The sequence below is a fragment of the Nansenia antarctica genome (genome assembly GCF_963989245.1).
Source record: "Nansenia antarctica genome assembly, chromosome: 11".
Classification (NCBI taxonomy): domain Eukaryota; kingdom Metazoa; phylum Chordata; class Actinopteri; order Argentiniformes; family Microstomatidae; genus Nansenia; species Nansenia antarctica.
Genome location: NC_137681.1, coordinates 3057817 through 3074948, shown reverse-complemented (window position 1 = coordinate 3074948; position 17132 = coordinate 3057817). Strand labels below are relative to the sequence as shown.

The 17132-nt window shown below is 45.6% G+C and overlaps 2 protein-coding genes across 2 annotated transcripts in view; one reads left to right on the top strand and one right to left on the bottom strand.

Annotated features, from left to right (window-relative positions):
* fam13c (family with sequence similarity 13 member C) overlaps nucleotides 1–3175 on the top strand; it is a gene marked incomplete at its 5' end in the record, with an annotated part of 12461 nt that extends 9286 nt beyond the window's left edge. Inside the window, 3 exons of the mRNA XM_080541884.1 lie at nucleotides 955–1160; nucleotides 1826–1927; nucleotides 2350–3175. Of these exons, the coding sequence (XP_080398010.1) occupies nucleotides 955–1160; nucleotides 1826–1927; nucleotides 2350–2461 (420 nt within the window). The 3' untranslated portion in view covers nucleotides 2462–3175. The remainder of the gene's footprint in view (nucleotides 1–954; nucleotides 1161–1825; nucleotides 1928–2349) is intronic.
* Nucleotides 3176–5012: 1837 nt separating this feature from the next.
* Nucleotides 5013–17132, bottom strand: part of phyhiplb (phytanoyl-CoA 2-hydroxylase interacting protein-like b) — a gene marked incomplete at both ends in the record, with an annotated part of 32328 nt that continues 20208 nt past the window's right edge. The window contains 4 exons of the mRNA XM_080541571.1: nucleotides 5013–5574; nucleotides 8477–8594; nucleotides 9773–9947; nucleotides 11310–11506. Of these exons, the coding sequence (XP_080397697.1) occupies nucleotides 5013–5574; nucleotides 8477–8594; nucleotides 9773–9947; nucleotides 11310–11506 (1052 nt within the window). The remainder of the gene's footprint in view (nucleotides 5575–8476; nucleotides 8595–9772; nucleotides 9948–11309; nucleotides 11507–17132) is intronic.

The window sequence follows — 17132 nt, the reverse complement described above, 5'->3', positions numbered from 1 at the left end:
ATTGATTACTGATACGCTGTATGTGAAATTACCTTTGCCATCCTTTACTATTTCACTAAACCATACTTTTTTCAAACATTTCTATACTATCTAAGAGTTCAGAGTTGTGTATAAAGACTGAATGCAGTGCAATGATTATGACTGTCTCATATCTATGAGTTGCTTAGACATTTGCTCAGTGGTGACAGATTAAATATAGACCAGTTTTCATTAAAACAGATTGTGTGAACATTTTTTGCATTCCAATTTTGTGAGACAAGAACAAAAGAAAAGACAACTTTAGTAGTTTAGTCCAACAACACATCTTTTGACAGTGTGACAGTTGGTCGTTGCCACGACAACACACTGTTTTTCTGTCTTGCTAGCTCTGAATCAAACGGCCCAGAATGAAAAACTATATTTAAAAAAACCTCTAATACGATGATATTTTTAGTGACAGTGAGAGTCACAGAACGTGTAGATGTAAAATGTGTGAATATAGCCATACAATTGTAGCCGTGGGAGCAGGCAACATAAAAAAATAAAAAATAAAAACATTTGTGGGAAAACCGTATTCCGTAACCGCCTTTCAGGACACTGTAAGGTCTATCACCTGTCTGAAGAGGAGGTTTTAGGCTGTTTGAGAGAATAAAACAACATTGTAAGTGGCTTTGTTGTTTGAAGTACAGGAGCCCAACAAAAGCTGTGGTAGCAGCAGTCAAAACTAAGTGTCTGGGAAGACCCAGTCAGTGCATAGGTCAGATCTGCAGTTATGACACTCAATCCAATTTCTTGTCTTTTAAATTTTTTGGACAACTCTAAATATAGGCTAGTGGTGGCCTCGTGGATAATGAGTTCAAATCCTAGCTGGGAACACCACCACGAGTGTGCCCTCTCCAGTAAGGCAGTTAGCCCTAAATTACTCCAGGGAGAGACTGTCTCTGTAATATCTAATTAAGTGTGCTTGCATTGCAGGAGGAAGAGGAGGGTTCAGATGAAGATTACGTCCAGAACCTGACCCGCCCCCCGCCCCCTCCCTGCGGAGGCCCCGCCCCCCGGCCCGTCTCATTGGAGGACAGTGACAGAGACAGCGACTCCGCCGCCTTCGTGTCGCCGCTGGACGAGGTGAAGATGGTCCGGCTGCCCGCCGTGACCATGTCCAACCTCCATGAGGCCTCCAGGTAAACACCCCCCCCTACCCACCCCCCCTCCACGAGGCCTCCAGGTAAACACTCCCAGATCGGTGGTTCGAGCCCCGGCTGGCCACATGTCGAAGTGTCCTTGGGCAAGACACTGAACCCCAAATTGCTCCCAGTGAGCGGGCCGCCATTGGTGTGTGAATGTGTGTGTCAATGGGTGAATGAGAGGCCGTTGTAAAGCGCTTTGGATAAAGGCGCTATATAAGTGCAGTCCATTTACCATTTATATTTTGTTTGTATAGCACTTTTCAATAACTATTCTGACCTCTAGTCAATAGCAGAGAGAGGAAGGCGTTCTCACTCAGCACTGATAATACGTTTTGCAAACTGATGCATAAATAGCCACATGTATGTCTAGTGAATACATTTAGCTCACAGGATATACAGTACATACTTAAGATACAAGATACTACTACTGTATCTTGTATGTTCTGGTATATTGTATGCTCTTTGTATGTTTCTTGGTGTGTTGTTTTTTGTATGTTCTTGTCTTGGTTGTTTTGGTCTACCAACGAGGACCACGTTGGAGACAAGTGTTTCAGTGCTTTTACGTGCTATCTTCTGGGATGGACTGTCTGTACTTTTTACCCAAATTAATGAATGAATCAATCAATACATGTCGTCGTTTCCATGTTCACCCATCGCAGGTCTGAGTTGCTCGACTGCCTTCGTGAGACACGAGCAGAGAAGAAGAGGCGCCGCAAAGCCCTGAGAGAGTTCGAGGAGCAGTTCTTAAACCAGACGGGAAGGTAAGAGTCTCAGAACACAGGCCTCAGGTGTTTCAACATGTTTTAATGAACTGTTATGTCATGTTTGGCTTCTTAACATGAAAAGAACGAAATAAAACGACAAAAAAAACACAAAAGAAATCAGCTTAGTCAGCAATAATGGTACAAGGAGCTCTACAATGCACACACTTACTCAGCGCAACACAAAGTAACAGACCAGGAAACAAAAAACATACATATATACAACAATATATTAGCAAATACATTGATGAATGAAAATCAAATACATTTTTGCGCTATTTTTCATATCCACCGATGTACAAAACTATTTTGATAAGGCAACACAAGGGTTTAAATCCATGTTTGACATTTTGATCATCTCACTGTAATACAGTATGTGTCTGTCTGTGTGTGTTTTAACATTTCCCTTAATCTACACAAAGGGCCGCCCTGAAAGACGACCGGACCCCCATGGCTGAAGAGTACCAGGAGTACAAGAACCTCAAGGTCAAGCTCCGCCTCCTGGAGGTCTTCCTCAGCAAACAGGAAACATGAACTAAGACCATCTGAGAGAAAGACTCTTGTTTAACGTTTCCCCTCAGAATTGAGAATTGACTCTGGACTTGGGATTTGGGACCAAAAAAGGATGTTTTATATATATATATATATATATATATATATATATCTCGGACATGTTCGTGCCATTCTAACACTGCGATGCACTTTAATATCAATCACTTTGGGGTTGACGGAACATAATGGTAATTTTTTTAGATCGGTCCTTGTAAACAAGGTCCTTTTTGCTATCTGTGACAAAGATGCAACATGATGTGATGTAGTCCTCTATGGAGACATACAATACAATAGACACTTCATTCAGGAACCTCTGGATAGTGTCCAATCTAACTGTTGGTTCAGTACGAAAGAAAAAAGAAAGAATATATTCAACTCTCTCAATGATCTATGGCACTTTATTTTCAAAAGGATGTTTTTTTTAGCCAACAGCCTAAATCATATGCAATTTTCTTCAACTTTGTTTTAGATTTTTGCTAGATTTGTAATTCTGGAATAATTACTGGTATGACTACATATTTGTGGTGGAAACAGAACATCTGCATGTAATTGGCCTCGCTACTCAAGAGTCAAAGACACGGAGACCGTACAGTACAGTATGGAAATACCCGGCATTAATCCTAGAGTTAAGACTAGTGTGGATTTAATACACCCAGTACTTTGACTAACAACATATGCAAAAAGCAACATAACCTCCCCCCCTCTCCCACTAACGTAAAGATATTGACAGTCACAGAAATTAACGTATACATGTAGTACATACAGTACATAATACTTCATAATGATGAAATGAGGAACATTTTGTTTGACTGAATGAAATTGAGAAGAACCAGAAAATACTGCATGGATTCAAGTGCACCTTTCATATCCAATTTTCGTACCGTGTGTGTAAGGGTCAGAAGGATTACACGAGACATCAGTTCTACAGTAGGTCAAATGAAACAGCTTCAATAAATGACCATCTCACGTAATGAGTTATGAGTATTTCATAACTTTCCCAAAACTTATAAGGGAAACCTATAATATACCCAGTGCATTTTGTAGCTTTTCTACACTGTAATCTTAAAGTTGTGGGGAAAGGTCTACTTTTTGATAGCTCACAGCTTAGTGAAACTTGTTTGCGTGGAAAATGTTTTTGTCTCTCCGATGTGTCACTTTGAATGGCGAAATGTGAATAATAGACGCCTTTCAAAACAACTAAAAGGACTCTCGCTGTGTGCAATTCTGCTCAAGTTTCCACAATCACCTTCAGACTCCTGACTCCTACTGCAATCAACTATTACAATCGTGTTCCTCTGCCTCTGCATGTCAACCAAGATATATTGTTGAACTGTTCTACAATCAGGTGTGGTTAACTGTGAGATCATATTATCTATGTCCCAGTGCACATCTATCATGCACATCCTCTGACATACACCCAAGCTGTTGAATGTGGTAGCTTAAGTGCACATTCCTTTTGCTCTCTTCTATGCTTCTTTATTTTCCTTGAGAATAATTGTTCTAAATCGTATCTCCCCCTCCTTGCTATGATCAAACTCCTCGTATTGTGCAACTCTGGTTCGTTCATTTTCTATACAACAGTAAAAATACATATTTTTCTATCTACTTTTTTGTCACGTTTATTATGATCAATAACAGTATTATGTTTTTTGTTAATAAGAATAAATAACATGGACCACTGCAGACAACAAGGTAAATGTGATGATATCAAAGATGTTGATATCAAATACATGCCGCAGGTGCAACCTACCATGCTGTTTTGATTTATCTAGTAACTGTCTTGAATTACAAGATAAAAATGAATACAAATTCATTGTTGAAGCTGTTACCATCGCCCGTCTATAGCAGCTTGATCAGTATTTTTTTTTGTTACCTTTGGCAAAACGTTACATCGGTAGCTCTATTAGGAGACAAACGTCCGTTAGAAGCTCACAGCCAATAGGGTTAAAGAAGCAGTGTCGTCATCGTTAGATTGGCAGGGACCACATGGAAACCCGCCCCCTCCCTCCCAAACCCAAAGATATAGAAAAATAGGGGAGGACAACAAGTCTAAGTAGTAGTTTAAGGGGGGAAAGAGCTGGTCAAAGAAAGACTGTTTGGTAGAAAGCTGTGAACACATGCTGCAGAGGACTCTAGCGAGACGCAGGATGGAACATTAAAAAGGTCAAACAGTCTGTGTAGTAGGCTTTTTTCTAGAGGCAAAGAGAGAGACAGGTAACCCAGTAAACAAAGAGTCCAAAAGACGTCCTCAGGGAAGCTGGAATGTGGGTTCAGATAACGTCTTTCTAGGACGTTCAGATGACGTCTTTAGGCCATTCATAAGATGTCCTAAAGACGTCATCTGGACGTCCTAGAAAGACGTCATCTGAACCCACATTCCGGCTTCCCTGAGGACGTCTTTTAGACCCTTTGTTTACTGGGAAGGGGCAGGGGGGGGGGGGGGCTGGGGGATGGGATTGGGATGGGAGGAGGGAGGGAGGGAGGGCTTTAGCGCATTAGCCAGTTAGCTTGCTAACCGCTAGCCCCGTTAGCTTTAGCGTCCCACGCTGATGTTGCAGGTCTTACAGCTGGGGTCCTTCTTGGCGTTGACCGTGGAGAGGCTCATGAGCTGGTGGCCTCGGATCTCGTCCACTACGCCCAGCGCCAGGTCCACCGGGTCGGTGTAGATGACCTCTAGGATGACGTCCTGGGCGTGGTGGAACACCAGCTGCCCCGCCCCTTCCCCCGCCCCCTCCCCCTCGGGGGTGGATGTACAGGTCAGGAACGGGTTGTCGGTGATGTCGAGCGCCGGTAACCTCTGCTTGCAGAAGTCGTCTCCGGCGGAACCTTCCGGAGCCAGCACCAGGATCACGTAGTGGTAGGCCGTGTACATGCAGTAGAAGTCCCCGAAGTAGAGGTTGGTCCTGGGGTTGAAGAGGGTCTCTGCCGGGATCTGGAAGCGGTGGCGTCCGTAGGGGGAGTCCTGCGGGGGCTTGCCCGTGTTGAACTCCGTGTTGCAGCAGAAGTAGACGCCCTCCAGCTTGCCGCTGATGGGCGAGCCGTGGCTGCCGCTGTTGTCCTTGATGGAGGGGAGCATCCTGTTGTCCTGGGCCTCTCTGGAACCACAAGAGGGGCTTTTTACACACATGTTAATCGATCAATCGAGCAGCATGCACGCCCTAACCCTAACCCTAACCCTTTCTAGGACGTCCAGATGACGTCTTTAGGACGTAGTCCATGAGATGTCCTAAAGACATCATCTGGACGGACGTCCTAGAAAGACGTCATCTGAACCCCACATTCCGGCTTCCCTGAGGACGTCTTTTGGACTCTTTGTTTACTGGGCAGTGATGTCGACATGATGACGACTCCTGTTCCACAGGGGGGGGCACATTAGGACTCACACCTTGTATTTGAAAAAGTTGGAATGTAATGCTTCGCTATGCTTGGTTGAGTCTACCTGACACAGAACGGCTCTGTCCCAGAAGTCAAACCCCCACTCATCTGGCACTCAAGGAACGCTCAAACGCTCAAACGCTCAAACGTTCACATTTAGACCCTAGGGGGGTATTCCATCACTGTCGCTAAAGGAAGAAAATCCAGGCTTATTTTTCGATAAGTCTCGCTCAAAATAAGCCTGGATTTTCCTTTAAGTGACATTGATGGAATACCCCCCTGGTCATTTCTGTTAAGAATGCGTCTGACTAATGCTGGAAAGTCCTTCACCTACCCCACGTAACTGTACTGCCAACATCGTAATCATACCAAACACAGTATGCAGATATACAGTATCTTCAGCCAGTAGATTATGACTCATATATTATTCAGTGCCAAGAACCAGCAGCTGACACAAATCCCACTAATGTTTCCATCACTGACAAATGGCATTACCCACATTGCCTGTAACTGTCAACAATGCCGGAGTGTAATTAGCAGCAGTCGAAATGAGAATAGCTTCAAACTATTTGAAGCTCAAGATAGGAGACATACATCTAAAACGTTGCAGTCTTTGTTACGTTAGCCTTTGCAGACTAAATTGGCTCCACACAGTCACAATGGGGGGGCTCAAATTAATTTAATTCCTTTAAAGTGCAGACTTTATAATGTGGCATTCAAAAACGAAATACCCAATTGCAACATTTGGAGTAAAGTAGCTTTTAATTGGCTGTCTAAGGCATAAGTTAGACTTATGTCTTGTTAAGGTATGTATTTTACTCTATGGCGGTACTCGAACAACAGTTCATCTAATCTCTTTAGCTCCATCTCGCTCCCCTAAGTAACACCCCCTATCTTAAGGGATAGACGATTTAGCTGATGTCTGCATCAGCGGGAGAAAAACTGTCTAAGAGCCTGTTTCAAATGAACCCCTCTTTACAATGCTCAAGCTGCTATTTGCACACAACGACCACTAGTTGGCCGCTTGTAAATTAGCCTGCTTCCTACACAGAAAAACTGCAAAATAGCTTTATACTAGCTTATCCTGATGTGATTTAGAAAATGTAAGGATACTGGGGTGGTAGAATGTACACTCTGCTTCTACCCTCCTCTCCTCTCCTCTACCCTCCTCTCTTCCCCTCCTCTCTTTCTACCCTCCTCTCCTCCCCTCCTCTCCTCCCCTCCTCTCTTCCCCTCCTCTCTTCCCCTCCTCTCTTTCTACCCTCCTCTCTTCCCCTCCTCTCCTCCCCTCCTCTACTCCCCTCCTCTCTTTCTACCCTCCTCTCTTCCCCTCCCCTCCTCTCCTCCCCTCCTCTCTTCCCCTCCTCTCCTCCCCTCCTCTCTTTCTACCCTCCTCTCCTCCCCTCCTCTCCTCCCCTCCTCTCCTCCCCTCCTCTCTTCCCCTCCTCTCTTCCCCTCCTCTCTTTCTACCCTCCTCTCTTCCCCTCCTCTCTTCCCCTCCTCTCTTTCTACCCTCCTCTCCTCCCCTCCTCTCCTCCCCTCCTCTCCTCCCCTCCTCTCTTCCCCTCCTCTCTTCCCCTCCTCTCTTCCCCTCCTCTCCTCCCCTCCTCTCTTCCCCTCCTCTCCTCTCCTCCTCTCTTCCCCTCCTCTCTTCCCCTCCTCTCTTTCTACCCTCCTCTCCTACCCTCCTCTCCTACCCTCCTCTCTTCCCCTCCTCTCCTCCCCTCCTCTCCTCCCCTCCTCTCTTCCCCTCCTCTCTTCCCCTCCTCTCCTCTCCTCCTCTCCTCTCCTCCTCTCTTCCCCTCCTCTCCTCCCCTCCTCTCCTCCCCTCCTCTCTTCCCCTCCTCTCCTCCCCTCCTCTCTTCACCTCCTCTCTTCCCCTCCTCTCTTTCTACTCTCCTCCCCTCCTCTCCTCCCCTCCTCTCTTCCCCTCCTCTCTTCCCCTCCTCTCTTCCCCTCCTCTCTTCCCCTCCTCTCCTCCCCTCCTCTCTTCCCCTCCTCTCTTCCCCTCCTCTCTTCCCCTCCTCTCTTTCTACCCTCCTCTCCTCCCCTCCTCTCCTCCCCTCCTCTCTTCCCCTCCTCTCTTTCTACCCTCCTCTCCTCCCCTCCTCTCTTCCCCTCCCTCCGAGCCACCGATACGGCGGGTACTTCACCTTGTAAATAAGACATGATTCCAGACAACGTTGAGGTCTAGAATGTTCTCTCATGGCTGTTCTAGTGTTAGCATTCACACTGTCAGTGTATATAAATCATCCTCATCCTTGAACAGATAATGAAAACGCTCCCTCTCATCCTGAGACTGAAGCATCCTCACTCTACTTCTACCCTCCTCTCTTCACCTTGTACTTCACCTTGTAAATAAGACATGATGCCAGACAACTTGGAAGTCTAGAATGTTCTCTCTGACATAATACTATAAATATTGTATCACATTGCAGTTATTTTCGGGCAGGCTGAGTGCACACATTAGCCTGTTTGTGGTTGAGCAGTCTGGGCCAAGAGAGAGAGCCATTACAATAGCTCCATTAGCTGCCCTCTCATTATCTTACCATTAAGATAATAATATGTATAATTTAGAACTGTTGTCTCTTTAAGAGGAGGAAAAGAGACTAGCGTACATACCTTGCTTGGTCGAAGTACTCTTTCTGCTGGTTGCGGTAGAAGACGGAAAATCTCAACATCCTCCCGGCGATCACCTCAGCTTTCTGCAGCAGCTGTGTGAGATGCACTGAGGAGTAGTCTAGTGAAAGAACAGAAGAAGACGAAAAAGATGAATACATTCATAATAAAACAACAAACAAAATCTGTGTAGGGAGTGTCTCTTGACCACGTGAACTGATCAGGAAACATGTCGGGCCCGAGTTAGTTAGTCACATGGTCAGGAACAGCTCCTTGCCTGATGTCTGACGTATAGGCCTATTCGATTAGATTAGATTCAACTTTATTGTCATTGCAGAATACAAGTACCAGAAAAACTAAATGCAGTAAATATAACTTTATATAACTATAATAAAGCTAAATCTCTTATATAACTATGACGTTAGCTACAATACTTGTTGCACTTTTTGACAAACAGTGGATTGAAAATGTGTCTCACACAGCTGAGGGCATCACCACTTCCTGTCTGTGACCCCTGGGGGTTTGTGACAGTCTGTCTCTGTGACCTTTCTATTTCTGTTCTGCTTCTCCACATCTCTCTGTCACTTGTCTCTGTCCTCTGTCTGACAGGTGCCATTTCAATCCTCTCTATTACATTCTCACCCTGCAGCAATCTGTCTCTCACCCTCTCTCTGTCTCTCACCCTCTCTCTCTCTCTTTCTCTGTGTCTGTCTCTCTCCCTCTCTGTCTCTCTCTCTGTGTCTGTCTCTCTCACTCTTTGTCTCCTCCCTCCCTCTCTCTCTCTCTCTCTCTCTCTCTCTCTCTCTCTGTCTTGCTCTCTCTTCTCTCCCTCTCTCCCTCTCCCTCTCAACCCTACCCCCCCATCTCTCTCACTGCTATCCTCTCTCGCTTTCTATCTCTCACTCCTCCCTCTCCCTCTCAACACTACCCCTACCCCCCATCTCTCTCACTCCTATCCTCTCTGTCGCTTTCTATCTCTCCCTCTCCCCTCCCCCCTTCTCTCTCTCTGACTCCCACCCTCCCCCCTCTCTCTATCCCTCCCACCCTCCCCCTCTCTCTCTATCCCTCCCACCCTCCCCCTCTCTCACTCCCACCCTCCCTCTCTCTCTCCCACCCTCCCCCCTCCCTCCCCCCTCTCTCTCCCACCCTCCCCCTCCCACCCTCCCCCCCTCTCTCTCTCCCACCCTCCCTCCCCCTCTCTCTCTCTCTCTCCCACCGCCCCCCCCCTCTCCCCTCCCCTCTCTCCCTCCCACCCCCCCCCCCCCTCTCTCCCCCCTCCCTCCCCCTCTCTCTTCTCACCAGCAGTGCAGAACTCTATGATCTCGCTCCAGGGGGAGACGGCGTAGTCTCCGTCGGTCTGTTTGGAGGCCGTCTGCACGGCCACGGTGTACTCTGTCCGCGGGCTCAGGAACCAGTGGCCCCGCACCGTCATGGGGAGGGGGACCGCCTTGGCCACCAGCTTAGTGGGGACGTCCTGAAAGAGACACGGGCGACGGGAGAGATAATGAGGGTGATGTTCCATGTTGTGAGCTAGAGGCCATTGTTCCATTTTAGTGTTCCATTTGTGTGTGGAATGTCCATGTGAGGCTTTTGACCTATTACTCGAGGGCATAATGAGTGAGTGAAGGAGACAGGTTTGCTTTTGGTGGGAGAAACCCTGGTCAAGGAGGAAAGGAGGAAAGTGCATCGTTGTAAATGTTGACCAGTTCAGTGGGGAGGGGAGGGGGGGGGGGGGTGGGTTCCTGGAGTGAGGGCGGACTCAGAGATGGAGTCAGCCAGGATGGAGGAGAAGAAGGAGGAGGGGTTAATGGACTTGAGGTTCCAGGAATTGTTATGGTGCGTTTCTGTTTGTCATGGGGGGGGTGGGGATGTCTATGTCCAGGGGGATGGCCAGACGGTCAGAGATAGTGAGGTCTGTGCTGGTCCAGGTCCAGTGTGTGTCCTTTTCTGTGGGTAGGGAAATCTATGTGTTGGGTTAATGCTAAAATAGTGGAGAATGTCCAGGAGAGCATAGCCGCCTCTGTGTGTGTGTGTGTGTGTGTGTGTGTGTGTGTGTGTGTGTGTGTGTGTCTGTGTGTGTCTGCAAATGTTGTATGTATATATGTGTACTGTGCAGTGGTGTGAAAATGAATTTCCCCCTGGGGACAATAAATCTAATCTAATCTGATAGCAGTGCTGACTGCATCCAATGGGCTGAGTCGCTGAGTTAACCAACGCTAGGCTATGAACCTGCCATTGAGCTTCATTAACACTAGAACAGCCGTGCCTTTTTTACCTACTAAAAGAGCCGTCCGACATGAGGACCAAAGCATTAGAATATGTCACATATTTAATCTCTGATGCGTAGAGGCGTAGAGGACAGAGGGACTCAATTCATTTCCCTGTGACATTCTCTGACCTTTCCTTGCAGTGTTTCATTACAGCTTGTTCCTGTTTGTGATGCTGGGTGCTAATAAATGAAACTCAATGGCAGGTTCATAGCTTAACACTAGAACAGCCATCATTTGACCGCTGTGGGTAAAGAAAAATGTTATATCTTTGCACTCGATCAAATTTCAGGACCCTCCTTTCATGACTTTTCCTAGATATGTGCGTTCTACCACCCAGTATCCTCACATTTTCAAAATCACATCAGGATAAGCTAATATAAAGATATTTTGCCGTTTTCTGAGTAGGCTAATTTACAAGCGGCCAACTAGTGGTCGTTGTGAGTAAATAGCAGCTTGAGCATTGTAAAGAGGGGGTCTTTTGACCCCTATTTGACCCCCGAGGCGGCTCTTTTAGTAGGTAAAAAAGGCACGGCTGCTCTAGTGTTAAGCCTTAAGAAGTCAGCTACCTTGTGTTTGAACTTGTTGGAGTTCTTGTTCTCTTTCTTGTTGAGGTCGATGAAGTAGTGTGTGATACGCTCCTTGGCGCGTTGGTCCATGTCCCAGCAGATCTTGAAGGAGTCGCAGGTGATGTTGCTGATCTTGATGTCCTGGGGGACGGGCAGCTCCTCCATCTCAGCGATCCCGCTGTCCTGAGACTTGTTTCCTGAGGAAGAGGAAAAGAAGAGGAGAAGAGGAAAAGAAGAGGAGAAGAAGAGGGGAAAGACATGTCATGTAAACGGACTGTACTTATATAGCTATGCCTTTATCCAAAGCGCTGTACAACGGCCTCTCATTCACCCATTCACACACACACACATTCACACACCAATGGCGGCAAGCTACCATGCAAGGCGCCGGCCCGCTCACTGGGAGCAATTTGGGGTTCAGTGTCTTGCCCAAGGACACTTCGACATGTGGCCAGCCCGGGGCTCGAACCGCCGATCTGACAACCGTGTGATCATTAAACGAGGCTCCACCTCCTGAGACAGGTGTCATGTACACCTGGTTGTCTCAACGCAGGCCAGCCTTCGCACACAGCGAGAGGAGAAGGAGGGAGGGAGGGAGTCAAAATCAATATGCTGTGTCCTGTACTGTCCGTTACCATGGAAACACCCATGTTCTTGGTGCAAAGTGACCTATACTGCTTGTATGTATGTAGGTACCCCATACATTTCCAAGAAACTGTGAGCGAGCTGTCTTCCATTTGTCCCTGCTGTCGTCTGGTTTATCTGCCCCACTCAAGACTGAAGAACAGCTTCTACCACAGGGCCGTCCAGGCCCTGAACACAGCAAAGACCTAGGTTCTGGGCCCTGGACAGTCTGGACGGATTGATGGCAGCTGCTGGACTGAAAAAATCAGGTGTAGTGCTGAGGCACAAACATGTACATTTCAAGCCTGCAAACTGTGACACTTTAAATAACGTGAAACAATACTATTGTGCAATATGACAACCCTAGTCGTCTATCTGTACAGTATAGTACAGTGGATTGTGTACATAGCCTTTATTTATGTAAACCAGCTGCTTACCTTCTTGTGATTTTTTTATTTTTTTCATTTTTTTTTTAAGTGTTTTTTTTCCCCTTTCCTAACACCAGGGGAGCCACCCCTCCTAAATTTCGTTGTTTGGTACCTGTACTGTAGCAATGACAATAAAGACCATTCATTCATTCATTCATTCAATTACACCGACCGACCGACCGACCGACCGAGCGGGTGAGCAATAATGGCGATGGCAGAGGTGTGAAACCCACAGGATCAAATAAAGGAAGATGTCAATAAAGGATAAGGGCTTGGACAGGAAAGCCTCTGCTCTAACATCATCATGGACTGCACTTATATAGCGCCTTTATCCAAAGCACTTTACGACGGCCTCTCATTCACCTGTTCTCACAACAACAATGGCGAGGTAGGCAAGCTACCATGCAAGGCGCCTCATCCGGCCCGCTCACTGGGAGCACATTTGGGTTTCAGTGTCTTGTCCAAGGACACTTCGACATGTGGCCAGCCGGGGCTCGAACCGCCGATCTGCCGACCTTGCGATCATTAGACGGCAGCTCTACCTCCTGCGCCACAGCCGCCCCACAAGTAGGTCGTGGTGACATGATGACATGACCTACTCGTACAGGCTTGTCAGAGCAGCAGCACAGCTAGTGACATGCTAGTGGCTTTCTACGCCTTCTGAGAAAGAAGTCCTTCAAGGCTCTGAAAGGGAGCAGGAAGCAAGAGCTTCTGCTATGCATACAGATAATGAATAATAGAAGGAAATTCATTATTACATGAGAATGGAATGACGCAACAGACAGTTACTCAGCGATTGCAACAAAAAACGAGTGGGAACGAGTCCCTTGAGGCTGTATTGTCATTTCAAAAAGCAGTTTGGGATTTATTTTCCCCCAACTCTAAAACCATAATGGCCATACCTCCTACCTTCTTCATGGGAGGATATATCTTAAAGCTTAAAGGGACAATTCTTTCACCTCATAGGTTTAAGGTTTAGAGACATCTTCTGCCCCTCAGCACTACGTCTCCTAAAGACACCCGCTTTCCCCTCCACTGTGTCCCTAAAAACTTATATTGCCCCCCTTGTACTGTTTCTCTGTTTCTCCAGTGTAAAAAAAAAAGTATAAAAAAATATGTTTTAGAAGAAGGTGATCGGAGAAGGTTTGTCCTTCTATCAATGGCCCCGGGTCTGAGCTGGATTACTCTTCCTGCTACGAATGGTGGACTGATGATTCTCATGCTTAGTATTCAAATATATTGATTGTAAGTCACTTTGGAATAAGGCGTCTGCTAAATGCCAAAAATGTAAATGTAAATGTAGAGAATAAGCATCCCATTTTCACTTGTCCTTTCAACAACATGGCAGTAACCTATTCAACCAATCATCATGATTGAATTGTGAATGGGTGATGATGATGATGATGATGATGATGATGATGATGATGGGGTGGTTGTGGTGCAGGAGGTAGAGCCGCCGTCTAATGATCGCAAGGTTGGCAGATTGGCGATTCGAGCCCCGGCTGGCCACATGTCGAAGTGTCCTTGGGCAAGACACTGAACCCCAAATTGCTCCCGATGAGCAGGCCGGCGCCTTGCATGGTAGCTTGCCGCCATTGGTGTGTGAATGTGAATGTGTGTGTGAATGGGTGAATGAGAGGCCGTTGCCGCTTTGGAATAAGGCAGCTATATAAGTCAGTCCATTTTATGATGATAAAGAACTCTGGGGCATTCGGCTGTGGACAGACGACCTGCACAGTAAGAAGAACCTTGCATGGTAAGAGTGGAGAGAGAGAGAGGCTGAATGGAGAGAAGAGGAGGAGGACAAGAAGGGAACTTCACTTCTTCACTTCTGCGTAGGAGTCAGACTGAAAGACCAGACTCCTGCGGGAACAAGTCCTCTGAGAAGAAGAAGAGCTAGTAGCGACCTTTGAACCCGTGACCGTGAGAAGACAAATTAATGTTTGAAGGCTGAGTTATTGTGTTGTGTTTATTTTTCATTTGCTGCTCCTGCTGGGGTGCAGATGCCTTTGTAGCTGAGGGAACAGTGTGTGTGTGAGTGTTTGTGCTCCCACAAAGACTCTGATAACAAGGCAAACGCCCACGCTAGCTTGGTGCTTCACATATCCAGAGCAATTTCACCACCCCAGGGCTCGTGTCCTCGTGTAAAAAAAATACAACTCACATTCTCCACTGTTGTATATTGTTCTATATTGTTGTATATTGTCGTACGTCCCAAAAAAAGAAAAAGAGAAATAAAGAATTAAAAAGAAAACATCCAAACCAAACGCATTTCAAGGAAGTTTCCGAAGACTACTTCAGTTCACTGTATCTGCAGATGAAATAGAAGCGGAATCCGAATCCCCATGCCTCTCACACAAGTCGGCAATTACAACTGAAGTCTGAATAATAAATTAACGGTAACAACTTGGAAACATCTAATTAGGAGACTTCAGTTCGACGAATGAGAGAGAGAACACGTTCTCCAGAGAGGGGGGAGACGAACTAGTCCCACTCCTCTGGAGTAATTACAGAGCACAAGCTTTTCAACAACCCTATAAAAAAAATCCCTCTTGTCATAGTTTTCTCTTCAAATCCACGGAACAAACTGTGTGCACCCCCCCGCCCCCCCCCCCAACCCCAGGTTTCTTTTATAGTGACAGTGTCTGTCTGTCTCCCACGCAGCTTTGACAATGAGTTGGGTACCAGGGGAGGCTGGCGGAGGCAGAAATCGGAGGACGGGCTCATTGTAAAATGCATGTTTGATACCATCCTTCATTTAATTCCCTGTCCTCCGATTTCTACTTCCATCAGTAGTTCTCCCCTGGGACAAACATCAGATTGGCAAGGACATCTTTTAAAATGTTAGCGAAAGAAAGGAGAACGGTTTCCATAGTAATGCTAATACAAGGCCTTCGTCTGCAATTTTTTGAAAAGTCACAGTCACGAGAGGAGATGAATAGAAGCTGTTTTTTTTTGTCTGATAAGATAACAGGATCTTGAGATACGTAAGTGATGAGAAAATGCAAAGAGCAGTACAATAATACTGCATATACCGGTATATTATATGAAATCCACATATTATGGCAGACCAAAAGGAGACAAAGACTGACAAAGACTTCTTCTCCTTCTCCTTGACATGGGTAAAATGCCTTCCACCTAAAGTCGATCTAGTCTATATGCTTGCTTTTCATGGCCGAGAGAATATGGTTTACTGTTTATAATAATATTAATAATAATAATAATAATAATAATAATAATAAATTAGACTTATATAGCACTTTTCTAGACACTCAAAGACGCTTTACAAACTGAAGAGATCGAGTAGTAATAATAAAATTAACTGTTTGACAGCCGTCAGTCAGCGACGTTTGCCGGTAGCAGGTAGCAGGTAGCAGGTAGCAGGTAGCAGGTAGCAGGTAGGTGTCGCAGAGGCAAGAGTGCCGAAACCACGGCAGAAAATGCAGAATCCCCAGCGATACTCTAACGGTAATCTAATACTAAATCTAAGTCTAGGTGTCTTTGTAGGACAATCTACTCGGTATACTGCAGTTACACCTAGACTTCAGGCGGAGAAGCGGCGAACAAGCAACGCCAGCGTCCTCTCTCAACCGACATCTCTCAATCGACATTTTTTAAAAAATATCCACCAAGCCAGTGAGTTTGTTTCAAGTGCATAATTATAGTCTGAAATTAATGCAAATGTCTGAACGGTGCTACAGCGTCTAGTCTGAGAGGGTCTTCTTGGTCATTTCTGAGAAATAGTTCCAGTGCAATAGGACAGCAGCTCCACTAATAATATCACTGTACCTGTAATGCACTGTAATAATAAATGCAAAGCCCTGTAAAATATTATCAAAGAGGATCAAATCAGCAAAGCAGACTCACCAGACAATATAATCTTTGGGATTAACACGCTAATGGTTAGAGAGGGGCTGTGCATTTAGGGTTTCTGAACGATATTAAAATGAATGTGCATCTGTGAGTAAGCGTTAAGCATTGTGAAACAAGATGGCTGTTGTTGGTTTACAACTTTGTGCTGTAGCACCACTTGTGAGAGGCACCTGTGAGAGGCACTTCACCTGTATAGAACAGTAGTGGAGGTAGAGTCCTGGCCAATTGCCAGTCTATGCCTTCTTTTCAAAACGCTGTGCCAAATGACTCTGTGCCAACTGAATTCATGTGTTTTATGTAATACATAATCTAGCAATCTAGAGGTAGAGAGGCTTAAAGCTGTGGCAGACTGATTTGAGGTGGTCACACACGCAAACACACACACACACACACACACACACACACGCACACGCACACGCACACACACACACACACACACATACATTTCATTATGAGGATGATTATTTAATGAATAATAATAATTTAATAAAAAAAGAGTTTACAATTTACAGCCATTAGCTTGATTGGCACATTGAACCCATTAAAGGAACCATCTAGAACTAGAGCTATAGAACCATCTAGAACTAGAGCTCTAGACTCATAATGAACCAACTCCTCATTGCTGTCCCGGTCTCAGCACTGATATATAGTTAGATAGTTAGATATTAAACCATATTAGTTAGAGACTAATACTAAGTTAGATACTAATATACTAATATATAGTTAGATACTATATATATAGATAGATAATGATATATAGAGATGGATACAAACCCATTGACATATAAAACATACTGTATCTATGCATATTATAAGACCCATGAAATACAAAACATGGATACATAGGATATATACACACATATATTCAGATCATATGTCATATAAAACCCAATATATC